We start from the raw sequence: 27,928 nt of genomic DNA on the forward strand, positions 1-27,928 counted from the left end.
AAAGTCTCTATCTCCAGCTTTGTCACTGGACATTTCACATAAATGAAATCATATAACATTGTGACGCTTCCTTAATACTTGCAAGGTGCATGTCGTAGCATCTATTTCTACTTCATTATTATGGCCCAGTAATATTCTGTTGTGTGGATACACCATATTTTATTGACTCATCAGTTGATAGGCACTTGGGTTTACATTTTTGGCTATTATGAGAAATGCCGCTACCAATATTCTACAAGTTTTTTTGCGGACACATTTGTTTCCTCTTGCGCAGACACCTAGAATTGCTGGGTCAATGGCAAATGTAATGTTTTGACCAACTGCCAGACTGTCTTCCACCGGAGTTGCCCCATTTTAGACTTCCACCAGCAGTGTATGAGGGTTCCAATATCTCGACATTCTCATCAATACCTATTCAGTTTCCTGCAACCGGGCTGGTCCAGTCTTCAGAAGACCCCAGCTTTGAGTTTCCTGAAGGGGATCGAGCCTCAGGAGCCAAATTCTATGCGCAGGCGTGCTGGTGGCTGGCTTGGCGCCGGAGGCGGGGGCCAGGAAGCCGTTAGGGACGGGATTGCGTTGGGTTACTGCGTGCGCGCCCCGGAAGCGGAAGCGAGCCCCCGTTTCCGGGCGGCCGATTCGAGGACTTGTTTTGTCGCAGGCCGCGCCTTAGAAGAGCTGTGGCAGGAGGGGCCATGCCGTCCGAGGGTCGCTGCTGGGAGACCCTGCAGGCGCTGCGCAGTTCCGACAAAGGTCGCCTCTGCTACCACCGCGACTGGTTGCTGCGGGGCGAGGTGAGCGGTGGCCCCAGAGAGGGCGGTGGTCCCTCCGGCCCCTCGTCACGGGACCCTGCTCTTCCCTAGCCCTTGGCACTATCTGCGCCAGGGAACCCGTGCGTTCTTTGTAATGTGGCGTCTGCTTCTTGACTCCTGTGTGTGCATCCTCCTGTCCTAGGGTTTCTGCCCTCTCCTGCCTATTCTCGTCTTTCGGGGAGCTCCCCTTCAGAGGTGCTCTTCTCAGAAGGCTTCACTGCTACTAGCAGCCAGAGTTAGGCGCCTCTGCCTATGTTGTCAAAGCAACCCGCTTCTCAGGTTCAATTAATTTACTGCGTGTCCCATGTGTTGGGAGATTCAGATTTAGCGGTGAACCGTTAGCATGACCTGACCTGTTGCTGCCAGTGAAAAGACTAGGTTTTTAGATGACATGAGGCGGACCTGGAAAGTTTGATGGGGCCCTGGTCACTGCATCCAGGTTTTGCAAAGCCCTGTACTAGACCGCGGAGGTGGGGGATATTTCCAGGTTGCTGGTAATTTAGCTACAGATACGATGTTGTCCTGTCTCTCTCTTTCTTTTTTTTAATTTTGGGGTTTATTGGGGGGGGGGTAGGTAATTAGATTTATTATTTTAACGGAGGTACTGGAGATTGAACCCAGACCTCCTGAATGCTAAGCGCGCACTCTACCACTGAGCTGTATCCACCCCAATCCTGTCTCTTCAGGCTTAACTGTGAAATACTTCTAAAGCATTTCCCTGTCTTTATGTCTTTGACAGTTTTAAAGAATACATATCTTACATTCTGTAGGATGAATCCCAGTATGAGTCTGGTGTAGACTCTGAGTGTACATTCTTGGCAGGAATACCACAGAAATGATCTGTGTTCTCAGTAAATACAGTAAGTCATCAGTAAGTACAGATGCTTCAACCTATCCCAATACCGGTGATGTTAACCTTGATCACCTGATCACATTGGTCTCTATCAGATATTTCCACTTAAAATGCATAATTTTCCCCCTTGTAATTGATAAATATTTTGTGGGGAAGCATTCCAAGGTTACACCAATATTTTTTCTTCTCATCACCTCCACCCTTGGCATTTATGGATGATTTCTTCCTTAATCAGTCACCTCTGTGATGTAGCCAAATGGTGTTTCTTTATATCTACCATTCCTACATTTGTTAGCTGGCATTTTACTGTTAAGGAAGAGCTTTCTTTTCTCCCCTGTTTAATTATTTATATCAGTATCCTCATGGATTCCTGTTTTATTTAGTGAGTTGTATTCCATTACTTGTAACCTTGTGTGTGTGTGTTTTCATTCTGTGAGAAGTGTATCTTCAGGATAAACTTCCAGAAGTGAGATTGCTGGGTTAAAAGATAAACATAAATGTAGTTTTGTTGTATGTTGCCAAATTCTCTCCATAGTGGATGTGTTGATTTGCCTTCCAATCAGCAGTACATGATCATGCCTGTTTGTCCACAGCCCTATCAACAGACTGTTTTATTATACTTTCAGTTTTTGCTTACCTAGTAGGTAAGAATGAGATGTTGGTGTAGTTTTATAGTATATTTCTGTTTTGATTGAGATTGAACATTTTCTGTATATTCAAGATCCAATTTTATATTTCTATTTGCTAGTTTATCTCTTTTACTCATTTTTCTGTTGGGGTTTTTTCATTTTCCCTTCGAATTTTACAAGTTCTATATGTATTAAGGATAATACTGTTCCTTTATCAGTGATAGATACTGCATTTTTTTTTTCACTTTGTCAGTTGAAATTTTTTTCTCTATGGCCTTTTTTGTATGTATAGTTTTATTTTTTTACATTTGAAACTTTGCTCCTGGAATTTATTTGGGTGTAAAAAATGAGTAAAGAGTTGTCTCAACATTATTTCTAGTATATCTTTAATTGTCACTGTGTAAAGTGTGCATACAGCCTGTTTGCTTCTATGTCCAGGTTTCCCATGGGTTGAATATCTGTTTATTGTACGTAGGAAGTGTACCTGTGGTCTAGCTCAGTATTTTCCTTTTTTTTTTAATTTAGCTAGATCAGTATTTCTTAACAGCCTTACTGACATTTTGGGCCAGATAATCCTTGGTTGTAGGGGCTGCTGTGGCTGTCCTGTGCATTGTAGGATGTTTAGCAGCATCCCTGCTGGAGAACCACTGGTCTAGATAATGTAACAGCTTGCCATTTGGAGGTACTGATTGTGTGCCAGGTACTGTTCTGAATCTTTTATACCTGTTACTCATTTCATCCTCCCCAAACCTTTTGAGATGAGTCCTCTTATTCCATTTTAGAAGTAATACATTTCTTTGGTTTAAAGCACTGCATACCAAACATATAGAGATAATAGTTGTTCACACACATATTGGAAAATGTCTGGGACTTTTTATGGTCTTTGTATTGTAAATCCCGTTTTATTTAAGCCAACGGCTTTTACATCAGTAGACACTCTTCTGTGCCTATTTATTATATGCCTTATTTTCATTTAAAAAAGTATAACATGTCACAGACATAGAACACAAACTTACGGTTAACAAAGGGGAAGGAGGGGAGGGATAAATTGGGAGTTTGAGATTAACAGATAGAAACTACTATATACAGAATAGGTGAAAAATAAGATCCTAATCATAGCACAGGGAACTAGATCCAATAGCTTGTAATCTGTAATGAAAAAGAATACGTATGTGTATAATCAAATCACTATACTGTACACTAGAAACTAACACATTGTAAATCGACTATACTTCAATTAAAAAAAAAATAACGTGTTCCTTTAAAAATTAAATACAGAAAATTAGAACCAAGAGAAAGATGTCACTCATCACCCAAGCATAACTTCTGGTATATTTCTTTCAAGTTTGTTAGGGTATTTATTTGTATTTATATCATTGTAGACATATTTATTTATATTCCTATTTTTTTCACTTAAAATTGAATCTTGGGGGAAGAGGAACTGGAAGATAGTCAAAAGATACAAACTTACAGTTGTAAGTAAGTACAAGGGATGTAATAAACAACATGAGGACTATAGCTAACACAGCTGTACCGTCTATAAGAAAGTTAGGGTAAATGCTAAGAGTTCTCATCTCAAGAATTTTTTTTCCTTTTTTTTTCCTTTTCCTTATATGAGAGATGGATGTTGTTAGCTGAACCTGTTGTAATCATTTCTCAGTATATACATCAAGCTATCATGCTATACACCTTAAACTTTTACAGTGAAGTATGTCAATTATTTTTCAATGAAACTGAAATAATTGAATCTTACCTAGGGTTCACAGTTGGTCTTTTTAAATGATTAATATTCCACTGAGTGTGTATACCACAGTTTACTTCAAAATTTCTCTTGTGTTCTTTTCTGTTCCAATGTTTTAGATTGCTTTCAAATCTGCTTTAATGACAGTCTTTATGCATTGTTCCTTTTTTCTGTTGTTAGGGTTATTTAGTCTGATGCTCTGAAAGGATAGTAGTCGAGGTCATTATCAAGAAACTACTGTACTTTCTATTCATCTCTGATTGTTAATACAGTTACTTTGGGTCTTTGGTATGTATACATTTATTAGGCTTTGTTAGATTTTCAGTAGAGCATGTAGTGAATTATAAGGACAAAATTATTTTTGATTGCTTAGATCAGTTGATACGCAAGTTGGGCTTAACCCTCTTCTTCCCTCTAGGATGTTTTAGAAGAATGTATGTCTCTTCCTAAGCTGTCTTCTTACTCTGGATGGGTGTTAGATCATGTCCTACCCCATATGCAAGAGAACCCACCTCCCCCTGAGACTTCAACATCCCCTACATCTACTTCAGCCCTCGATCAAGCTTCATTTGTTCCCGAATCTCCCGTTGGAAACCCTGCCTTCTCTCCAGCCTCCTCAGCAACACCAGATGGAACCAAGGTAAGGCTTTTAATCAGCTTAAAACAAAAGACAGTGCAAAGTTCTAGTGTTTAACATTGTCATACGACAGTGACCTTACCCTGGGGAAAATAATGGTTGCTACTTCTTGTGGCTGTTTGTAGGGACAGCGTTTACCACATCACCCAGTGTTCTTTTATGAAGACCCAGAAAGAGAAATTCATCTCTATTCTTAGTACTAAGAATAGTAATTAATTTCATGAGCAATTGGATTCATTTTTCTTATGAACATTGCATGTGTTAACTCACAAGGTCTCCCTTTTTGTGTTGGCTGCTGGAGGCTTAAAGTAAATTTTATACTTGCTCTTAAAGTTTACATACTTTATCAGTGGTTCTGTACGAGTTTTTATCCTCTTTTTAGCTCTATTTTGCTCCTGCCTTTGTTTCTCTCATGTGAAAACAATTAGATTGTTAGTGGTGGTATCCTCTTTTTGTATTTCCAGGGGTAGTTTGTGTAAAAACAAAGAGGTAGGAACATATGCACTTCTTTTTCTTCCTTCTTTTAAAATGAGTGTTCTCCTTTTTTTAATTGAAGTATAGTTGGTTTACAATGTTGTGTTAATTTCTTTGGGGGTGGTAATTAGGTTTATTTATTTATTCATTTTAATGGAGGTACTGGGGATTGAACCCAGGACCTTGTGCATGCTAAGCATATGCTCTACCCCTGAGCTATACCCACTCCCCTTTTTCTTCCTTTTTAAACAAATTTGATAGTATACTGTTGAGTATCTTTGTTTTCATTTGTTTTTGTTTTTTTCACTTGCCAATTTATTTTGGAGATCTTTCCTTTTCTGTCTCTGTATCTATCTCTGTTTTCTGCCTCATTCTTTTTAATACATTTTCTGACTTTTAATTTGTGTTATATTTTATCTTCCTTTGTAAGCTGCATTAAACCCTTTCTGGATCAAAGTAAAATATAAAAAGTAGTATTTGGCCTAGAATGTTAAGAGTTAATGGAACAAAAGCCTTCTAAACTTCTAAGCATTCTATGCTTTTTCAAATTTTAGATTTTTGTGCCAGCAAAATAAGACTAGGCAACTTTTTAGAAAAGTGGAGATAACATTTTCATGTTTAGCTTCCAAAAGACAAAGCTCTTTGTTCTTTTTGTTCATACTTACTGCAAATTTTTGTTTACTGAAAATATATGATCATTGCATCAAAAGAAAAAAATGAAATCTCCCTATGATTTCATCATTTCAGTCAACAGTTTACTCCTTTCCAGTCTCATATGCCTGCATACTGTATCTTGGCATAATTAAATTGTATGTGCATTTTTCCTTCTAAATTTAGTTTGTTCATGAACTGTTTGAATTATTTGTTCATGCTATTTCTACCTTTGTAAATATCATACTTAGAGGATATGTAATATCCTGTATTTTATTAAACTGTTTCTTTATTATTAGGCATTTAGATTTTTCCAGTCCATTACTTTTAAAAATGTTACACTGAGAAAGTTTCTGGAGAGAGATTTTTTCCCTTTTTAATCTTAAAATAATCTTGTAGCTAATATCTTAAATGCCCAGATGACTGATGTCAAAGATAAAAGGATGCAAACATTTTTTAAATTGTAAAATATTCATGACGTAAAATTTACCATTTAACCATTTTTTTAAGAGTACAATCCAGTGACATTAAGACCGTTCATAGTATTGTGTAACCATCACCATGCTCCATCTCCAGAACTTTTTCATCATCCCAAACTAAAAACCCTACTACACTCATTAATCAGTAACTCTTTATTTTCCCCTATTCCCAGTCCATGGCAACTACCATTCTACTTTCTGTTTCTATAAATTTGACCATTCTAGGTACTGCATATAAGTGGAATCATATATTTGTCCTTTTGTGACTGGCTTATTTCACTTACCATAATGTCTCCACAGTTCAGCCATATTGTAGCATGTGTCAGAATTTCCTTCTTTTTAAGGCTGAATAATATTCCACAGTATGTGTATACCACATTTTGTTTATCCATTCATCTGTCACTGGACACTTGGATTGCTTCCATGTTTTGGCTACTGGTGACTAGTGCTGCTATGAACATGCATGTGCATGTATTAGCTTGAATACCTATTTTCAGTTCCTTCAGGTATATACCCAGAAGTTGCATTGATGGATCATATGGTAATTCTGTTTAAATTTTTGAGGAGCCATCATACTGTTTTCCACAGCAACTGTACCATTTTACGTTTCTACTGGCAATGCAGAAGCATTTCAGTTTCTCTGCATCTTTGCTAACATTTGTTATTTACTGTTTCTTTTGGTGATGGTGTTGTTTTTAAATAACAGCCATCCTAGTGGATGTGAAATCTGTCTCATATTGGGGAAACTGGGTGAAGAGTACATGAAACTCCTTGTACATATTTTTACAACTTACTGTGAATTATAATTATTTCAAAAGTATTTTTTAAAATTGAAGTTTCTGTGAGCAGCTTCTCAGAGGCAGCAGGTTCCAATTCTGATCCTGCCTATATTGTGGCAAGCCCTCAGGCAGGCATTTTTCTGTCTTTAGGCCTCAGTTTCTGCATCTGTAAGTCTGGTACTGGGCTAAATTGCTGAGGTCCTCTCCAGGTATAAAATTCCATAGTTCTTAAGGTTTAAGTAAGTATCATTTAGGAATTTTTGGTGTTTAAGTAACAGAAACCTGGTTTAAATTTGCTTAAGCAAAACAAGGGGATTGGGGAAGGAATTCATTAGCTCATATAGCCAGGAAGTCTAGGAGTACATTTAGAATCAGTTAGATCTAGAGGATCTGTTTGCTGCTTGTCTCTGCTTGATATTATTTCTGGCTTGATCCAGTGACTCAAAGACAAGGCTTTGCTTCTCCATCTCACAATTTTGTCTAACTCTTCTTGGCTTCATCTTTCAAATAGACTGTATGTGGTAAGACGTCTGTTGGTGGCCTAGACACATATCTTCTTAGGTTAGCATCCCAAGAAGAAGAGAAAGCTCTCCCAAGCAGCTACATCAGAGAAGTGCAGAGATTGACTCTGGCTTAGTTTAGGTCATAAGCCTCATTCCTGAAGCAGATACTGGGCCCAGGGTGATAGAGGACATTGACTGCCAGGCTGGTCACCTGCTTAATGACCCCTGAAGCTGTGGGGGGAGGGGCAGTGGAAGAATTGGCGATCTGGGTTAAGGTTGCTCCATCCAAACCACCCTAGCAAAAGTGGATACTTATTAGAAGAAAGGGAGGAAATTTGTAGGGCACATCAATACAAGCAGTATGTAAGAAAATAAATTAAAATAACACAAACAACTGTCCAAAGCAAAAACATCCATTAATTTATAAAGGGAAACAGAACAAAGTCAATATCATGAAAAGCACACTGATTCTAAACTAAATTGTTTTGTCATTTTCATTGGTTGTTGTTCATAAATAGGAATGTGTTTTTTGTTTAGACGGAATAACACCAACTTTACCATCTTAAAAGGGTAATTTTTCCATCTTCTGTCTACACAGAGCAAACATGAGTCTCAGCATACAGGACCTATGGTGCTTCAGTCCTCCCGGGGGATCAAAGTGGAAGGCTGCATCCGAATGTATGAGCTGGTGCACAGGATGAAAGGAGCAGTAAGTAACCCGTGAAGTAAGGCAGGCTTGAGCCTAGGGAGCCACATTTAAATGCAGTTCCTCAGGGATTATGAACATTCCCCTTCACCGTATGCTAATCATGGAGCCCCACCTGCTAGTAGCTCCGATTCGGCTGGGGAGATAGTATAATGCAGCAGTCAAGAGTGAGCTCTGTGAAGTCAAGTCTGGTTTCAAATCCTAGCTCTTCTATTTTACTTGTGACTTTGGGAAAATTGCTTGGGCTTTCCTGGCATCCATTTACTGCTCCAAAATTTGAAGATGATCTGGGGTTGTCAGATAAGGTACTGAGAAGATGGACCATAACAGCCTCTTAAAAAAAGAATAGCACTATTTTAATTAATTTATTTGACTTTTATTTTAAAGAGTATATGAGTTTATCAAGTGAAAGTCTTCTGGCATCTGCCCTTGTTCATTTATTCATGGAGTCAAATATTTATTGAGGATTTATGTGCTAGATTCTGTTCTAGGTCTACATAAAACAGTAAACAAAATAGACACACATCCAAGTCCTCGTAGAACCTATATGCTGGGGGAGGAGACAGAAGTATCCAAGAGAAATAAGTAAAATATAGTTAGAAGACTAATATAATCTGAATGAGAGATAGCAACATTCATTGAAGCATTCGCTGTGACACTGGATAAAAAAAGATGATTGTTGCTTAGACTCGGGGGAGGGTAGCAATGGAGATGGTGAGAAATGGTGAGAGAGACAGAGGTGTGTGTGTGTGTCCCTGTCCTTGTGTTTTCTCAGCTCTGCCCTGCCACTCATCATTCCTCCTGGGGTTTGTCTTCCAGACATAAATGGAAGGTTTTTCCCTGCCGATGATCTCCCTCGTGTGCTCTCTGTTGTTGAGTCTTTTTTCTTCCCCACTTTTATTTAAATAGTCTCACAGGAAAGGATAAATAAGCTTGTATTCAATTTGCCTTCTTGCACTGGACATTTTTAAATAACTTTAAAAATAGAATAGCATAATATCTTTATATGTACTGATGTATCTCCATGACACTATGTATAGCATGTCATCCTCTTTAAAGGCTGCAGAGTATCCTCTGGTATGACCAGCTGTAGTATATTTAATTATTCATCTGCTTATTTAAATTGTTTCAAGTTTATTGCCATTATCTTTTTGTTTGTTTGTTTGCTTTGGGGGGGTAATTAGGTTTATTTCTTTAATTATTTTTTTAAATGAAGGTACTGGGGATTGAACCTCATGCATGCTAAGCACGCACTCTGCCACTGAGCTCTACCCTCCCCCACATTGCCATTATCAGCAGGGCTGCAGTGAGCATCCTTGTACATGTATCTTTGCACACACATGCGCAGGTATTTCCTCAGGACAAATTCCTAAAATGGAATTAGTGTTGAAGGAAATATACACTTCAAATTTTGATAGTTAAGGTGTCAGATTGCCCTTAAGAACCAAGTTAGAGTACTCTCGTGAATAATGAGTGTACTACCTGACACCCTTGAGTATAAAGGGAAGGGACTTCCTAAGGGAAGGTATGGGAGAAGAATCTAGGCAGAGATAACATGAGGAAAGGAGTGAGACAGGAATGTGCATAGCATGTTTATGGGATTAGAATAAGGATTTCTTTAGGTTACTTTGAAACCCTCATGAGAATACACAGAATGGAAGCTTAAGTACAGGGCTATTTGATACTATGTCGGTAAATACCCATCTATTCTTAGCTTACACTGGAGTGACATAAACCATATAGAGCAAATTGAAAAAGCTTTCCAAAACAGCCAAGTTTAAGGATCAACCCGCAGGAGAGAGGTGACTCAAGCTAAGGCTTTGAGAAGTAGGCAGGTGATTTCATGCCCTGGAGTATCTTTGATGCAGTTAAGGACTGATGGGAGGGCATCCCCCAGGAATGAATGAGCAGGGTGTAATGGAGCTCCAGAGAGCACGTGCTGATCCTTTTCAGGAAGGCTTGAGGCAGTGGCAAGAGGAGCAGGAGAGGAAGGTGCGAGCCCTCTCTGAGATGGCATCTGAACAACTAAAGCGGTTTGATGAACGGAAGGAACTGAAGCTTCATAAAGAATTCCAGGACTTACGGGAAGTGATGGAGAAGAGGTGAGTCTCCCTGGATTACAATTAGGAATGTCAGCGCGATCAACTGCAACTCTTCCCCTATATAAAACCCAAGGGGAAGGAGTTGAACAACTTGTGAGTCCTTAAATATCAAAATAAAATAGCCAGAGGAGCTTATAACCTAGAAAAGTGACCAACCTTGGAAAGGTAACCGCTGTGACAAAAAGAAAGCGAGGCTTTTAGGAGAGGTGATACAGTTTTAGGAAGCATTCCTGACTATTCCTGCCATTTTCGTTTCAGCTCCAGAGAAGCCCTGGGGCAGCAGGAGAAGCTAAAAGCTGAGCATCGTCACAGAGCAAAGGTCAGAGCTTGGAGAATCTGTGGGTGTTTCAGTGCCTGCCTGTATGTGACCTGCCTGGAGAGTCAGGTTCTAGCAGTTACAGGGGCCCTGGCCTGTATCCTGCCCCGGTGTGACTGCCTTTGAGCAGTCCTTTTTCTGCTCTGGGCCCAGCTGTGAAAATATGTAGCCCATGTAGGACTTGAGGGATGTAGAAAGAGAAGGCCCAGGAGCCCCTTAATTTGACACCTTTTTCTGTAGATTCTCAACCTGAAGCTGCGGGAGGCAGAGCAACAGCGCCTGAGGCAAGCGGAGCAGGAGCGACTCAGGAAGGAAGAAGGCCTGGTTCGCCTGCGGAGCCTCTATGCCCTGCAGGAGGAGGTGCTGCACCTCAGCCAGCAGCTGGACTCCGCTGACCAGCACCGAGACCTGCTGAAGGCTGACCTGTCTGCCTTCCAGACCCGAGGCAACCAGCTGTGCGGCCTCATCTCAGGGATCATCCGGGCCACTTCTGAGGTAAGGGGGCTCAGGCAGACTCTTGTCTTCTGTCTTTGAAGTGAAGACCCTTAAAAGCAAAACTGTTTTCTGATTTAAAAATAATGCCTCCTTATTATCACTTACCATCACCTTACCCAGAGATAACCACGTTAGCATTTTATATTGTGTGTATGTGTGTTATCCCCACTCTAAATTGGGCTAATAGAGATACAAAGTTTCTTATATTATGTTAAAAATTATTTGTTTCTTCTAATTGCAGAATACTTTAGTTCATTCATAAATATATACTGAACGCCTGCTGTGGTTATGGTAAAAATTAAAACCTTACAGAAATGTATATTGCTTTTTTTCAGGTAACATTTTGTTTTAAACACATAATTACTCTAATCATTACAAATATTTTGGTGTTTTTAAGGCAGTGTTAAAAACTGCAAGTATTGCTTTGACGTATAATAGGTATTCAATAAATATTTGATGAACAGATGAAATCGGATACTTCCAGCGTGTAACCAATTGATTGAAAAAACATGTCTGTTGTTGAACATTTAAGTTTCTGGATTTTCACTGTCATGACTAACACTGCAGTGATCATTTTATGTATGTCTTATCTGTATTTCTGATTATTTCTTTGAGGTAAATTCCTAGAAATGAAATTACTTGGTCAAAGAATTTTAAGGTTCTTAATTCACATCCAAAAGTTGTACCAATTCTCACTTTTATGAATTGTATATTCTTTGTCCCTAGTTCGTATCTCCACTAGAGTTTGTCTTTTAAAAAATCAACTTAAATGAGTTCTAAAAGTTAAGAACTTGAAGCATTTATCACATTTAAGGCAAAGCTGGTAGTTTATTGTTACCTTTCAATTCTCTTTATGGCTTTTGTTTTACCTTTCTCTTTGTAAAGTGTCATACCTACACAGAAGTGAGTTGCCTTTCTAGCATTCTCCTACAGTGACTTGAGAGGTTTTTTCCTTTTTTTTTAAACTATTATTAAGAACACGTGAATTTTTTTTATTGAGTTATAGTCAGTTTACAATGTTGTGAAGAACACATGAATTTTATATACTTCATGTGTAATATATTTTAATCTAGTATAGTTTTGTTGTTGTTGTTCAAACCTCCATGTTGGCTCCTTTGTCCTTTGGACGTGGCCCCAGTAGTGTTTGTTGCAGCAGAAAGCAAGCAAGCTGTTTCTGCCTCACCTTGAACGGTTTCTTCTCCAGACCTAGAATCAGGTGTTTCTTCAAGAAGCCTTATTACCTGTTAGTGGAAAAGGGGGATTAGAAAACACAGTCTTGTTACTAGGATTTGTCTTTTTTTTTTTTTTTTAGGTCTTTTCAATGGATAGAAGTAGGAAAATATGTATTTTTTTAGGTGAAAATGCATCACTAATTCATGCTGAACTTTTCCATTTGAGTATAGGGTTACAGCATTTATTTAGCTATTTTACTTTTTATGTGTATATCATTTTTACCCCATGTTGAAAATCTCAGTTTGTAAATTAAGAACATTACCTACTTGGGAAGATATAGCTCAAGTGGTAGAGTGCATGCTTAGCATGCACAAGGTCCTGGTTTCAATCCCCAGTACTTCCTCCAAAAGGTAAATAACTAAACTAATTACCTTCCCTTCCCCCCCAAAAAAAAGAACAAAAAGAACATTACTTACTTACCTTATCCTACTATGTGTGATAAAATGTAGGTGTGTATATATGTAATATATATGTAATTTCATAGCACATAATTTCAAAATAATAATACCAATACTAACAATATGATTGCTGATAACAGCTTAAGATTTCTTTTGCCATTTTGCCTACAGCTGTAGACCACTAAGGGATGTACAGTTAAATTACTATTTAATTGCACTTGAAATAATTTTCCTTATTGTTAAGCCACCAACTTGGTAAACACTTGGATTCATTTTTGCTTTTGCTTTTTAAGAATTTTTTTTAACTGGATTTAATTTTATACTTATTTAAAACATTTACATGGTTCCCAAATCAGAACTACAAAGCAAGCTGTATTTGAAGAAGCCTTACTTCCTTCTTTTTTGCTTCCACCCTGTTCTTGTCCCCTCTGCTCGTGACCGTTTCTGTTAGCTTTTGGATCTTGTGTCCATTCTTTAAAAACAAGAGCAAATACATGTACATATATACACATACATGTACATATATATGTACACAAATATGTATTTGTAAATAAATATATGTATATATATCTCTGCCCCTTCCCAGATAAAAGATAACTTCTATATTCACCATTCTGGACCTTGCTTTTTTGCACTCAATTTATTGTGGTGATCACTGCTTTGCAGCATGTGGAGTTTTCTTCATGTCTTTGTATAACTGCATAGAACTCTGCTGTGTTGGTATTGAGTGCAGCCATAGTTTATGACATTTTTGATATAAGGATGTTTTGGGCTTTTCCCCTTACTTAACCACCTGAAATGTATTTGATGATTGGTGAAGATAAAGATTTTTTTTTTTTCATGATCTGTGATTTTAATTCTTAAGCCTTATGATTAGATAGTTTACAAATTTGTGCTGATGGTGTATCTTCTCCACTTTAACCCTTCTAATGAGTTAGCTAAAGCACCATTACCAATCACACATACTCAGTAGTTCTACAGTTGTGTTTCTGAATACCTGTTTAAAAAACAATCCTGAATCATAACTTAGTCTGACTTTGTAAAGAATTCACAAAGTTGGCTAACATATCTTGTCACACTGAATTTTAAAAGCATCTGATTTTAAAGGTGATCTATAAGATGTGACAAGTGCTAAATATTCTTTATTTGATGTTATACATAAACCACAGTAAAATGCTTTCCATTAAGTAAAAGGCAATATTTTAGATAGAGAATTTTAATTAAATTGGCATAATTAAGACCAAAAAGATAAAGTGGACATTGTCAGTTTATCTTCAGCATTTGCCTTAACAGGGTAATGAAGACAACTTGAACCACAGGTGACTCTTGCTCTGTTCTATGACACAGTGAAAGGATCTTATCCATATTTAAATATATTAATATAACCAGTTATAGAAATCTAAATATAAAACCAATCTCCTATAGGTTCTGAGAAGGCATTTACCTTCTCCCTGAAAACATCCCTAACCAAGTTCAAGCATCTCTTTAGAAGGGGAAAGAAGTGATAACACTTGCTTAACTGACATTACTATCAAAACTCAAAAAGCTGACCATATTCATTTACTCACAAGCCAATCTTATTTAAATCAGGTCTGTCCAACAGAAATATTCCATCAGCCATTCATGATCTGAATTCTAGTGTATAAGACTGATTTAAATATGGTACACATAAAAAAGTCATGAGACATTTCTGTTTTGTAATAAATAAGGCAGTGGCCAACTATTACTCATTAGTAGCTTTTTTGAGATAAGCTGTCAAGTCTGCCCTTTCTCCCTTCTTCTTAATGCCAGCGAAGATCATTTTTGTTCCAGGGATGTACTTCTTGGGATTCTCCAAGTACTCCATCAGTGTCTCCTCTCCCCAGGTGATGCCTTTGTTCTTGTTGGCATCTGTGTAAGAGAATCCAACGGCCTGACCTGTCTTTCGCCCAAACAGACCATGGAGATTTGGCCCAGTCTTGTGCTTGCCTCCCTTTTCCACCGTATGGCACTGGGCACACTTCTGAACAAAAATCTTCTTGCCCTTCTCAACATCACCCATTTTTAAATCGTTCTTTCACCGCGCGGAACTGAGGAATTTCCGCCCGCAAGCCGGACGTCCCGCTTTCTCTAAAGATTTTTATGTTGTAGAATATTCATACTATTTTATAACAACTTTCTGTCCTGATTGGTAAATGTCTCTTATCACACCGAATACTGTCCTAAGAGCTCTTTCTCAGTATTTCTTTTCTGTTTCCTTGACCATGTGTTTTTATTCTTATACCAGGATCACCCTATTTTAATTGATATAGCTTTATAATACATTTTAATACCTAAAAGCCAAAACTTACCATGAATTTCCTGTAAAATTTTTTTGTTGCTGCTGTTTTCTATGTGAGGCAAGTTGGTTTAAAATAAGAGGACTTCAATTCATAATATATATAAATGTTGAATCACTATTTTATACACCTGAAATTAATATAATATTATGTTAATTATACTTCAGTAAAATTTTTTTAAATAAAAAGTAAAATAAGACATCTTGGTGTTTTAAGTGTATTGCAAATATCTTAGCATTTCATTATTTCTGTTGCTTTTCTTCATAAGGTGTAATCCACCAATAACAGTTTCAGGTGTACAACATAGTGATTCAATATTTGCACTGCAAAATGATCACAGTAAATCTAGTTACCATCTGTCACCATACAGAGTCGCAAAAAATTTTATTCTTCTTGTGACAAGAACTTTCAAGATTTACTCTCTTAGTACCTTTCAGGTATATAATACAATAGAGGCCTTATTGATTTAACAGGCAAAACTATGAAACATGTTTATAGGACAGAACAGAGAAAATGATGCAGAGCTTCTCAATTCATTTTAAAATCCTAATAGTCAAATTCTGACAGAAGAGCACACTAAAGGACGTGTCCACATCAGTCTGGCTTAACGTGATCTGATTTATAAGCAGATGTTCTAAATAAAAGATAACTCAAATTTGTCAGTGCCTCAAAGGAATAATTCAGTATAACCAAAGAATTATCATTCTAAGAATAATGTAAAGCTGGTTTAGTTGTTATATAATCTATTTAGAATTCGTTTCACTAATAGGCTAAGGAAACAGTATCATTAATTTCATCAGATACTGTAAAAGTGCCTGCTAAGAATAAAAGTGTGATCCTCATTAACATGATGAAGAGGATGTATTCATCAAAGGCTACATTTCAGAGAGGTCATTAAACTTAGGAAAGAAATAAAAATATACCATTGTTATTGTTTGATGTTTTTATAGAAGTTTTAGCCAATACAAGGCAATTAAAAACAAAGTATAAATATTTAAATCAAGTAATGTAATTTGATGACTATAAGTGTCTGGCTAAAAAGCCCAGAGTAAAAATCTGGGAACTATTAGACTTTTTTAATAAGACTTTACTAGTAGCCAGAATGTAAAATATCCTGGCAAAAAAGCATTAAAAATATGATGGAATATAAAATACCTACAAACATCTAGCATGAAATGGATGTGATTTACATAAAAAGGCAAAAACTTTTATTGAATTTACAAAACAAGGCTTGAGTAAATGGAAGAATTTACCATGTTTCTGAAGCCTCATTAAGCAATCAGATTTGCCCAAATCAATAAATTTAGTGAGATTCTAATAAAACATTTTGAACTATTTCAAAAAGAAACCTAGTAAAGGGGGATTTCCTAATCAAATATAAAAATATTTTCTAACATTGCTATCAAAGCAGTTTCTTCTTGCGTAGGTACAGACAGCAAAATTAGAGGAACAGGGTAGCAACCCTGGAAGGAAAGTTTTTGTAGATAATTAAAATATTATAAAGATGTCATTTCAAGTCAGTGGGAAAAGATGGATTATTTAGAACCATAAAACCAAAGATTAAATTTGTACCATTGTTTTATCTTATTAATTCCATATTTCTTGGATGTTTAGATTTTAAAACAAAGAGATAGACAAAAAGGAAGACATCATGTTCAGTGGGAAAAAAATCTAGGTGAATATTTGCATTATATTAAGGTAATGATGCCTTGTATAAGCATAGCAGTAAAAGCAAAAGTAATAATGGAAAAGACCAATGATGAGTGCCTAAAAGTCAAAGGTGCATCACAAGTTAGGAAATATATTTATAACTTATACAGCAGACCAAAATTCAGTGTCCTTGATACAAAAAGAGAACTCTTGCAATTTATGGAAAAAAGATGAATAAATCGCTCCCTAAATACCTCCATCTCAGTAAAGGGAAAATGAGCAAAGGACAGGACAGGCAGCTTATAAAAGCAGAAATACAATTGTCTGGTAAATTTGAAAATAAGTTCAAAATCATCATTAATATATGAAATGCCAATTAAAACAGTATTATTTCCGTCTAGACTGTTGTCACAAGCTTTTAAAAAGTTATTCCAGCCAGTGTTGGTGAGAGCCTGAAAAAACTCTGCTTCAATACTGTGGATGTGATGGTAAAGCGGTCTTCCCTTTAAGAGCAGGAAAGCAGCAGGTGTGAGCGTGTTGAATGTGGGTGCTCCACTGGCACAACAATGCCAGTTCTAGAAGTTTATGGACTTGCGTGAGGTGTGTTTCAGCACCACAGCTACCTAGGAAATAACCACTAGGCTCTGCCTCTGTCACTGTGACAGAGCGTCTTTCCCACGGCAGAGGACCAGGCTGTGGCTGAGAGAGCGCTGCAGGAAATGCGGGACCTCCTTGTGAACTTGCAGCAGGAGATCACCAGGGCCTGTGAGGACAAAAGGCGGCAGGATGAAGAGGAGGCCCAGATGAAGCGGCAAGAGTCACAGATGCAGCAGGGGCCAGAGGTCCACAAAGAGTCCCCAGCTCCCAGCCAGGGCCCGGGAGTGAAACAGAATAAAGGTGGGTCTGCGTGTGGAAACGGTCCTTTAACTTGACGTAAGTTTCAGACTGTGAAAAGAAATAAGAATGTGTTTTGCATATTGTATTAAGCTACAGGACAGTTTACCAGAACTTCTACATAATGTAAAATTCAGTACTTTTAATGAAATGACATTCAGATTTAGTTGATGGGGAGCCTGACATCAGATTCCGACTCTTGCCATGAGGACTTGAAATTCTGTGTAATTCTAGTAGATGTATTCTAAGTGTTGTTGCTACTGAGTATTTTAAATAAATATGTAAAAAATGTATGTTTTGTTAAAGTGGGGCATAGCTCAGTGGTAGAGTGCATGCTTAGATGCACGAGGTCCTGGATTCAATCCCCATTGCCTCCATTTATATTGCATACATACATATATATATGTTTGTTGAATACATAAGAGAATCATTGTAGCATAATGGTTTGAGAACACTGGCTTGGAGCTAGATCAGTGAGAGTCTGATTTTTCTACTTCCAAGCAATGTGACTTAGGCAAATTACTAACCTTCCTGTACCTGTTACCTTATCTATAAAACGAAGATAGTAATAGTGTCTACCTCATAGGATTATTGTGACAGTGAAAGCAGTTAATACATATATTAGGTGATTAGAAGAGTACCTGGCTGATACTAAGTGTTCAGTAAATTCTGCTATTATGAAAGCCTCTCTTTCATTGCTCAGACCTCCAGGTGAAGGTACAGGACAGTACAATGCAGTGGTACCAGCAGCTGCAGGATGCTTCCAGTCAGTGTGTGTTGGCCTTTGAGGGACTGACCAACAGCAAAGACAGTCAGGTAGGAGGGCTGTGAGTTGGAAATTCTCAGGGCCTGACAGTGTCCCCTACAGCCCCGTGTCCAAAGGAATGTGGCTAGTGTGTCACAGTCCCTAATCCTGATGGCATCCCCTCGGCTCTTCCAAACACAATCTGCCTTTTCACTGCTTTCTTCTGGCAGGCCAAAAAGATAAAGATGGACCTCCAGAAGGCTGCCACCATCCCTGTGAGCCAAATCTCCACCATTGCAGGTTGGTCAGAGGAGTTAAGAACATGGCCCTTCACTTCATTGTGATATTTGTTGAGACTCCAAACATGCTTATCTGTAAGGTTCCTATAAATAGAATTAGTTCAAACAAATGTTGACAGCCGGATCAAGTATATAAGTTATATGCATCCTTTTTTACTGCTTTGTTTCCTCTCAATGCATTGAAGATAATCATTATGTGTTTGTTGACTCATTTTTTAGGGAATAAGCTGTATATTGATAGTAAATTCCTTAGGATGACTCTAACTTGAAGTTGGAAGAGACTGCTGAAAGCAGCCCTAAAGGAACCTAGCGTGTGACTTGCATTCTTTTCTTTTGTTCTATAACATTAGCTTTTCCAAAGTTGAAGCCTGCTTGTTAGTAGTTGAGATCCTTTTCTCTCCAGGGGCGGAGATTTAGAGAGGGAGAATCAGGCAGGGGAGGGGCCCTTCTTCCTCTTCTTAGAAGCAGAGGTTCATTTTCACAGAGCTCTAGATGTGGAAGCCTCCAGAGTACAGGCTGTGCCTCCAAGTGGCTGGGGAGCACATACGGCTGGCAGGCTGCACTGCCTTAGCCGTGGTCCTGCTTCCCTTGGTTAACTTGTTACCCAAAAGCATAGAAGGTTGCAGTTCCTACAGAACTTACATATCACTTTGCTGCCTGGAATTCCTTCTGAAACAGGGCAAGGTCTACATAAATAAACACGTATCACTTTCTGGAATTGAAAGTGCCTTTTCCTTGATGGCAGTGGCAGCAGGGGAGCGGTTGACCAGACAGCCGTTCCACACCATCACTGCTCTTCTCAGGCTTGTCCTCAGGCTTTAAAAAGCCACCACAACATTGTAAAATGACTATAACTCAATTAAAAAAAAATGTTTATAAATAAATAAATAAATAAATAAATAAAACCTCAGTTGACCACAGACAGCCTTGCCGCCTCCTTCATCAGGAAAACTGAGACGTCAGGTGTGAGATCCTCAGAGGCCTGCCCTCCCACTGATACACAGCTGTATTTACCTCTTAGTCTCCTGTTTCAAAGGATGGGGTATCCTTCTGGCCCAGGCTCACCCTTCTGCCTCGACCTTGAACAGCCTCAGGAACCTTGTTCTCATCCCCTCCCATCTCCTTCAAGAGAGATCTCTCCTGTTTTCTGCAAAATTACTCCCTTTTGCAGGCTTGTTTCCCTTTAAATGTGCTTGTCATTCACATTCTAAAATATGTGTCTTTTGATTCTGTGTCTTCTCAGTATTTTCTAATCTTCATGTTTCCTTTTGGCACTGTGGATCAGTCCCTTCTCTGTCAACTCTACTCCTCGGGCTTCCATGGCAACGTTAATTACCAGGTTCCCCTCCTCCATCTCTTTCTCCTTTGTATGGTCCTCAGTTGTAGGTGTGTCCTAAGGATGCACTCTTGCCTTTCATTCTGTTCATCTACACAGTCCCCCAGCTGTGCAGATGATACCCAGCTCTGTCTCTGGGTCATTCTTCTCCTCTAAGTTTCAGGTTCCCTCGCTCCAGCTGTCCCATGGGACAGCACTGCCTGAATGTCTCTCAGATTCCTCATGTTCAGTGTGTTTGGACATGAACTCGTCATCTTCCTCATGCTCACCTCTTGTCTGTTTGCTCTAGGTAATCCAGGGCACCTTATCTACTCAGTCACCTTAGCTGGAAACCTGGGGGTCATCCCCACGACTGCTTCCTGCATTTCATTCTCTGTAACTGATCAGGCTCTAGTTTTGCCGTTCTTTGTTTTTCTACGTATTTTGTAACTATGTCCCTTTGTCGCCATCATTACCATACCCTTTAAGAGCTTTCAGTCTAGCCAGGCCCAGATATTGTCTAGAGTTAATACTCAGTAAATGTTGACTGACTAAGAAAGAGATGACCTAAAATCCTGCCTCTTTAACGGGGGATGTCCATGAGTAATTAGATCGGAGCAGAGTTTAAATAAAGATATGGTGCTGGTGTGGCATGTGGGAAGTGGGAAGGGGGCCATGTCAGACATAGGGTTGGGGGCTGACTTTCCTGGAGAGGCGTGGAGATGGGCTGGATGGGAACTCAGCCAAGTGGCACCCTTTGAAACCTCCAGTAAAGTAGTAATAGAGTGTGACTTAGCAGGACTGTGAACTGAGTAAATTTGTATGGAAACGGATATATTTTAATATTTCAGTAAGATTTGAGTTGCTGTTTCTGTTTTTCTGGGCTAATGCCTTGAGGTTTCTATGATATCTCATTTAATTCTTGGTTTCTTCCTGCTTCTCTTCCTTCCTAAGAAATGTGGCTGCCCTCCCCCCTTTTAATGGAACTGAATCCATGGTTTGGGGAGAATATTTCTGAGATTTTTTAACATTTCTTAAAAGTGATTAGAAACTTGGCAGGGTATTTCTAAACTAGAGATGCTGTATTCATTCAAACTTTGATTTTAAGTAATGGAAATTAATTCAGATCTGGTTAAGCAAAAAAAGAAAAAAGAAAAAGGTGTGTGCAGGGGGAACTTGCACCTAAAGATAAAGCCGTTTCACAGAAACTAATGGTAGGGATGGGGTTGGATCTCAGGAGCCAGAAATTTTAGAACCGTTTTCTCTCTCCTTTTGGCTTCCCTCTTCTCCTGTGTTCTAATTTTGTAGACCGCTCTTCTTTGGTCCACACGACAGGGGCAAAGCCCCACTGCTCGCATGTGTCACAGGACCAGCCACTATAGGGAGTGGACTCTCAGCTGGCTGATTGGCTCAGCTTGACTAGTCCTAATCTAACTAAGCCAGTATGGAGGATGGAGCTCACAGGATCTGTGATAGAAATGTAGCTTCTCTGTCTCTGAGGATGGAGGAAGGCAGGTCTGAGAGAAGGGGGCGTAATCTTTGTGAGCTGGAAAGATCCTTTGGTAGGTTTTCTGTAGAGATGCAGATGACTCTTTTAGGGCCATCAGCCACACCCGTGGCATCTGTAACAGTTCACCTGTTTCTATACTGTTCATTTCTCTGTTTGATGTGTCAGTTTCAGAACTAGCGCATTCCACAAATAAGAAATTCCTTTGAAATAGTACCCTGCCTTATGTGCTTTTGCATCCACCACAACATATATTTGATTGTCATATATTTTCCTGTATCAGTATTTTGGCTTTAGGCTCTGAATTTCTGTAGGGCTGCGCAGCTGGGTTTATATAGAGGCTTTGTTATTACAGTGATGAAAAATAGACTGACTGTAGCTGTATCTTTTAACTAACTTTCTCTCTGTCATACCCAGGCTCAAAGCTGAAGGAGATCTTTGACAAGATCCACAGCTTACTCTCTGGAAAGCCCGTTCAATCTGGTGGGCACTCTGTGTCTGTCACACTTAACCCACAGGGCCTGGACTTCGTCCAGTACAAGCTGGCAGAGAAATTTGTGGTGAGAAACCTAGTTGCCAGAGGTATGGGAAGAAGAGGCCTGTGCACAGCATTCTCGGGTATTAACGTAAAGCCACCCCCTCTCTGTGCTCCCAGAAACAAGGAGAGGAGGAAGTGGCCTCTCATCATGAAGCGGCGTTCCCCATTGCGGTGGTGGCGTCCGGGATCTGGGAGCTCCACCCCAGAGTGGGGGACCTCATTCTCGCTCATCTGCACAAGAAGTGTCCTTACTCTGTCCCTTTCTATCCAGCTTTCAAGGAGGGAATGGCTTTGGAGGATTATCAGAGGTGAAGTTGTTTTTCTCCTCACACACTGTCCCTGGGGGCTGATGAAATAGAAACAGGATGGGGTTCGTTTTCCCTCCTCTCAGCTCCTCTTACGTACCTCGATGTCCTATCAGAGAATACAGTGTCTTTCATGCAAACTGGATGACTTGTGAAATTTGTGGATTTAGGATCAGTAATCAGCGTAGCATAGTGGAAAGAATCCACTGATTCTTAGAATCTGGGGGTCTTAGAATTGTATCCTTGCTTTGTCTTTTAATAGCTTTGCAAAAATGGGGACATCATGTTACCTCCTTACACATCATTTTCATTATTTGTAAATGGGGTTAGTGACATCCATTAGCTCCTGGTAATTTACGTTACAGGGTTTGTATGATGCACAGATTTGGTAATGGATGTGAGTGTTTTGTAAACAAAATTACGTTCTACCAATGTTGTAATATGTATATAAGGTATAATGTATAATAATATACAGGCATTGGATTTTTTTCTTGCCACACAGGATGCTTGGCTACCAAGTGAAGGATTCCAAAGTGGAACAGCAGGACAACTTTCTAAAACGCATGTCTGGGATGATCCGTCTCTATGCTGCCATCATCCAGCTCCGGTGGCCGTATGGGAACCGACAAGAGGTAGTGTTACTATCACTAATGAGAGGTCAGACCACAGTCCCTACTAGTGTATCTCATCTGCAGGCAATATTGACCTTTCAGAGAGGCGATCTCGTTACATGATAAATTAAAGAATATCACTGCTTCATAGGTATTCTTTAGAGAGGTTGATATTGATTAGTAGGAAACTTTTGGGTCATCAGGGTCATTTGCTCAGTGACTGACTGCTGCCTCAGAGGCCATCTAGGTCACACACCTTCACAGGTGGACAGGTGGAGGCTTAGTAAGCTGTAGTGTTACACGCTTGTCAATAATAGAGCCACGGCTGGGGGCCAGGGCTTCAGGGCTGCCAGCCTGGTTCTTTTTTCAAGGAATAGAGATTAGAGGGATGAATAAATTAATGGACTTGGAGACCTAAAGAGAAAGGAATATAAGTTGATTGAGTCCAAGATGTTTTTAATGTGTACCTGTTATGTCCCAGGTTCCGTGTTATAAAGGTCCCAAGGACAATAAATAAAATATCTATAAGAGTAACTGTGGAATCCCTGAAACTGAAACTGAAGCTGACAGCTGTGTGTTGAAGGGAGCTTGGGAAGAGTATGTGGGTACCAATGTGCTGGAATATTTTAAAACAGAATTTGTTTGGCTTGTGTTGTTTCTGCCCTGTGGCATGTGCTTAGGTGAGGTGATCTGGGGGTTCATGTCCCCTTGGTAATGGTGGATGATGACATTGGGGATTTGGATCTCTGAATAAAATGAGATCAAATTGTGACCAAGCCTCTCTCCTCCTAGGTTCACCCTCATGGCTTAAATCATGGCTGGCGCTGGTTGGCACAGATCTTAAACATGGAGCCCCTGTCAGATGTGACGGCCACTCTCCTCTTTGACTTCTTAGAGGTATGTGATACAGTTATCACACGACAGAGCAGTGGTTGTAGCAGCCTTGGGCCATTGTGTGACATGATTCGGGAAGTAATACAGAATTAGAGAGTAATGGTGAACAGCATTAGGGTCCAGTGTCATAAATTTTTCCCCAAGCCCTAAGGCAAACATAGCTTTTGATTTTCTTCCTACTGTACTTTCCTTCTCTGTGTGGGTGTCTTCTCATTGTAAGGAACAGAGAACTATACATCCCAGGACAAGTGAAAAGGGGAATTTGTTTTAGGGATATAGAAGTGACTGACTCCCAGAATCAAGGGTAGGATGTACAGTTGAATCTCATCAAGGCCTGAAGCCAGGAACTGGAATGTCACCAGGTACCAGGACAGCCTCCCTCTGGGATGGCATGGTCTTTCATATGTGCTCTTCCTGCAGGTTGCCTCATTCTTGCTCTGCAGGCCAGTGTTCTCTGGTTCTCTGTGCACAGTGGAGAGGATGGCCTTCCTGGGCTATATTCCTCAGCCTCAGTGTGCTCACCCAGTGTAGTGGGACTAATGTCCCACCATTGTGATTGCTAATTTCCAGGAGAGAAAATATGATTAACCAGCTTGGGTCAGGTATCTTTCTCATCTAGAAAGCTCTGTATAGTCCTGTCTGCCTAAAGGGCCCCACTATAGGGTAAGGGTTTCTGTGGGAAGAAGACCATTCTTAAAGAATAATGGCTTGGGGTACGTACCATAACAAATCCAAGACCCAATGCCACTAATTTCTAGTCACCTTTAAGCTCCTGAAGTTACAATACATGAACATTGATCCTGAATCATTGAGAACGCAGGTGGTACCGTGTATCCTCTGCTTACTATGGTTGGAAAGTATGCCATACCTTTAGAATCAAAGAATAGTAAGTTAAGTTTGATTTACGTTTTCTGAAACACCTGGCTACCTGGCAGTCTGATTAAATGGAAGTACTGCCATATATGAGAAATGCTTCAGAAGAAAGTTGGATTTTTCTGTTAGTTCCCTTGTGTACCTAGCTAAGTGGCATTGCGGCTGAAATTCTTGATAGGAATGAAAGGCAAAGGGCTAATTATGCTTCATGGGTCTCTCGTATGAGTGTGAATTTCCTTCTCTGCTCTGACGGTGCCTGTCTTCCCCTCTAGGTGTGTGGGAATGCTCTCATGAAGCGGTACCAGGTCCAGTTCTGGAAGATGATACTTCTCATCAAAGAGGACTACTTCCCCAGGTATTAGACGTGTTGAGTAGACACCGGGGGATTTGGTAGGTAAAAACTCATGACGTCAGATCCCCCTGGCTGCTGTTACCTGCTGTTTCTGACTCAGCTAAAAGCACCTGTGTTAAGTGAAATATCTTCTGCTCCCATCCTTTGTTATTTGAGTAAATGCTTTTGAGCTCTAATAAGAATCTCTCTTAAATATTTTGGGCTAAATAAAAAAAACAAATTAGGAAGATCTTGGATTCAGATACTTGACTTTTTTTAAACTTTTTTTCCAAAATCCCCCAGATAATCTGGGATGATGATTACATGCAGTCATGAATGAAACCAAGGAGTCAAACCCCCTCACTCAGTAAATCAGTTGGTGCAACAGATTTGTCAGCCAGTTTGCTTGACTCTGAGGTGGCATTCACCTGCAAGTACCCTTCTCACTCCTCTCAACTCATGGCATTTCAAGTCAGGCAAAGGCTTTGACAACACCCATCCCACCTGATCAGAGACCTTGGAAAAGAACAGTGTTTTCTTCTCTTTTATCCCCTTGTTTGAATGTTGAGACCATTTAGTAGAGTGACAGCATCCTTATTCTAGAAGACCTCTGTGAGTCCTTTGATCTACCCTTTCCTTCAGATCAGCTGGTACCTGACTCCTCTCCAAAAGATAGGAGTGAATCATAGGTGTGACTCAGGTGTCTTTTCTCTCTGCCTGTAGGATTGAAGCCATCACAAGCTCAGGACAGATGGGTTCCTTCATACGCCTCAAGCAGTTCTTGGAGGTAAGATGCCCTTAGACCATCATGTTCCAAACTGTTGTCGGCCTCCAGGGCACCTGTGTCTGACAAGTCTTGGACCTCCAGACTGACTGCAGTCTCTTCCTCCAAAAAAAACTCTGCTTTTTTGTCCATTGTTCTCTTTTCACCTTAAGGGCCACCATGTCATCATCTTCCTACATGCTGTTGTCCATGTTGCCTATGGGGAAGCTATCATAAGAGATGAATAAAATATATTTATGAATCTTATCTCACTGATACATTTTTTGCATGTTGGCCAAGGTTTTTTTCTCAGTCTCAGGTCTGCGGAGCTGGTAAGCGTGGTCACTTTTCTCCGCAAGAACAGACCACACTTTCAGCTAAGGTCCTCTCCTTCTTCCAAGTGCCAAAAAACTTTGAAGAGGTTAATTTTGACCAATAATTTAGAACTCTGTGGTAGGTCTGCCGAGAAAGCCCACTGACTTCCAATTTCCAGGAGCCCAGTGGAGGAAATAGCAGTAGTGAAAGGTGAAGCCAGGTGCAGGGGATGAGAGAGGGACAGACATAGTAATAACGTGGCACTTCTCCTCTGCTGCCATTCATGCAGGAGGTGAAGTCACAACCTTTTTTTTGACCACTGTTCGTAGGACTGACTTAAACTTGCTGTCCTTCAAAGTTTCTGCCAACTGTCAGGTGTTGGAAGCAGTGTTATCAGAAAATCATTTTGTTTTCTTTGTCTTTCCCTGATCAGAAGTGTTTGCGGCACAAGGAGATTCCTGTCCCCAAGGGCTTTCTGACTTCCTCCTTCTGGCGTTCCTGATGTCACTCTGTCTCGCCCACCTTCACCATTCTGCTGCAAAGGGGCAGTAATAAAGCAACTGAAGACAGCCGTATTTGGGAGAAGTCATGTCATGTATTTTTAAATATTTGTACATTGTGACCAGGAGAGGGGATTTTCATGGGCCACAAATCTAGGAGGTCCCTTCATAGATTGAATGACTCCTTAAAGGGGTCCACACCAGAGTAAACGGAATTGGCCTTTCTCATTTTAGCAAAAAATTTGCAAAAAAATGATAATAATTTGAGAAGAATTTAGGCACTTGATCTCATCCTTTATTTCCTTTGTCTCCAGTATCTTTCAGAAAGTAGGTCAATACCTTGACCGTTTTCCTCTGAGCTGAAGTGACCCCCCACTCTCACCCCACCCCCACACCTCGACCCCTCCCCGCATGCTGCCCCTGTTCAGAAAAATTCCCAGAAAGAACAAAGACTCATCAGTTCCCCTTTAAAGTATCATTTAATGGTTGGGACCCAAATCTTTACATGCAAAACTGGGTTGTGTTGGTTTTGCCTTAGCTTGTGAAGTATTTATAAGTTCAGAAGAAAATGCCTGAGGTAGACATGGACTAAGTCCCAGACTGCGTCAGAGACAGCTGAGCGTCTGGGCTTAGGACTGTTCACGCATGTTCTGTTGAACCAGAAAGCACTGTTTGTCCTCTTAATTTGGAATTTGGCTCCTGGAAGACTAGGGGTACATGAACCAAACTTTCTGTTTTTAAGTTTGAATTAAGATGAGCTGAGATGGGGCCTGCAACATTACACATGAACTGAGCATCCATAAGCAGTGAATCGGGGGTTTAATAAAAATGTTGGAGAAGAACTGGGAGCTGCCTTACAATGTTTTTACATGTTCTGAGTAATAAATGTTGATAGATTTGCCTGACTAAAGCCACTACAAAAATCCACAGTTGGGCTATTCAAATAAAGAGTTGAGATTTGCTTATGACAAGACTCATTTCTTACACTGTGGAGGCAGCGGCCATGGATCTATTCCTCTGTACTCAGTGTTGTATGTGGGGATGTGTTTGTGCAGGGAGGGTATTCCCTGGTAATCTAGAGTGGCTTCAAGTGACCCATTCTATGAATTATTGACAATGGTGCCAAAAAAATAAGTAATAAAGCTTGAGTTTTAAAAACCATTGCTAATATCCAGTTGGTTCATTATGATCAATTTCCTGTCCCTGGAGCTGTGTCAATCATTAGGGGCATGGTACTACACGACTCTAGGTGTAGAGTGGTATGT

General features: G+C 39.7%; 2 protein-coding genes across 3 annotated transcripts; one reads left to right on the forward strand and one right to left on the reverse strand.

The window, feature by feature from the left end:
• The first annotated feature begins 594 nt into the window (after positions 1–594).
• On the forward strand, positions 595–27,824 carry GLE1 (GLE1 RNA export mediator). 2 transcript variants are annotated; one of them, XM_010951204.3, is made up of 16 exons: positions 596–791; positions 4,451–4,672; positions 8,154–8,264; positions 10,215–10,363; positions 10,622–10,682; positions 10,920–11,174; positions 17,439–17,670; positions 18,371–18,483; positions 18,643–18,712; positions 21,951–22,093; positions 22,189–22,379; positions 22,879–23,008; positions 23,780–23,884; positions 25,027–25,109; positions 25,809–25,872; positions 26,597–27,824. In XM_010951204.3, the coding sequence occupies exons 1-16, from the start codon at positions 693–695 to the stop codon at positions 26,663–26,665; spliced, it is 2,097 nt and encodes a 698-aa protein (XP_010949506.1). In that variant the 5' UTR covers positions 596–692; the 3' UTR covers positions 26,666–27,824. The 2 variants fall into 2 exon arrangements, with proteins under 2 accessions (XP_045369831.1, XP_010949506.1); XM_045513875.2 differs by lacking the exons at positions 18,371–18,483; positions 18,643–18,712 and having other exon boundaries at positions 595–791.
• LOC105065989 (cytochrome c) lies at positions 14,351–14,923 on the reverse strand. The gene has a single exon (XM_010951203.3). It carries the CDS (start codon positions 14,844–14,846, stop codon positions 14,529–14,531), a length of 318 nt encoding a protein of 105 aa, XP_010949505.2. The 5' UTR covers positions 14,847–14,923; the 3' UTR covers positions 14,351–14,528.
• Positions 27,825–27,928: the final 104 nt, after the last annotated feature.

Source organism: Camelus bactrianus, chromosome 4 (genome assembly GCF_048773025.1).
Source record: "Camelus bactrianus isolate YW-2024 breed Bactrian camel chromosome 4, ASM4877302v1, whole genome shotgun sequence".
Classification (NCBI taxonomy): domain Eukaryota; kingdom Metazoa; phylum Chordata; class Mammalia; order Artiodactyla; family Camelidae; genus Camelus; species Camelus bactrianus.

Excerpts from the sequence above, each read along its gene's own strand:
- GLE1 (XM_010951204.3), top strand. The coding sequence starts at position 693 with ATGCCGTCCGAGGGTCGCTGCTGGGAGACCCTGCAGGCGCTGCGCAGT. Across the intron at positions 25,110-25,808 it reads AAAGAGGACTACTTCCCCAG|GATTGAAGCCATCACAAGCT; the intron begins GTATTAGACGTG and ends CTCTGCCTGTAG. Across the intron at positions 25,873-26,596 it reads GCCTCAAGCAGTTCTTGGAG|AAGTGTTTGCGGCACAAGGA; the intron begins GTAAGATGCCCT and ends TTCCCTGATCAG.
- LOC105065989 (XM_010951203.3), bottom strand. The coding sequence starts at position 14,846 with ATGGGTGATGTTGAGAAGGGCAAGAAGATTTTTGTTCAGAAGTGTGCC.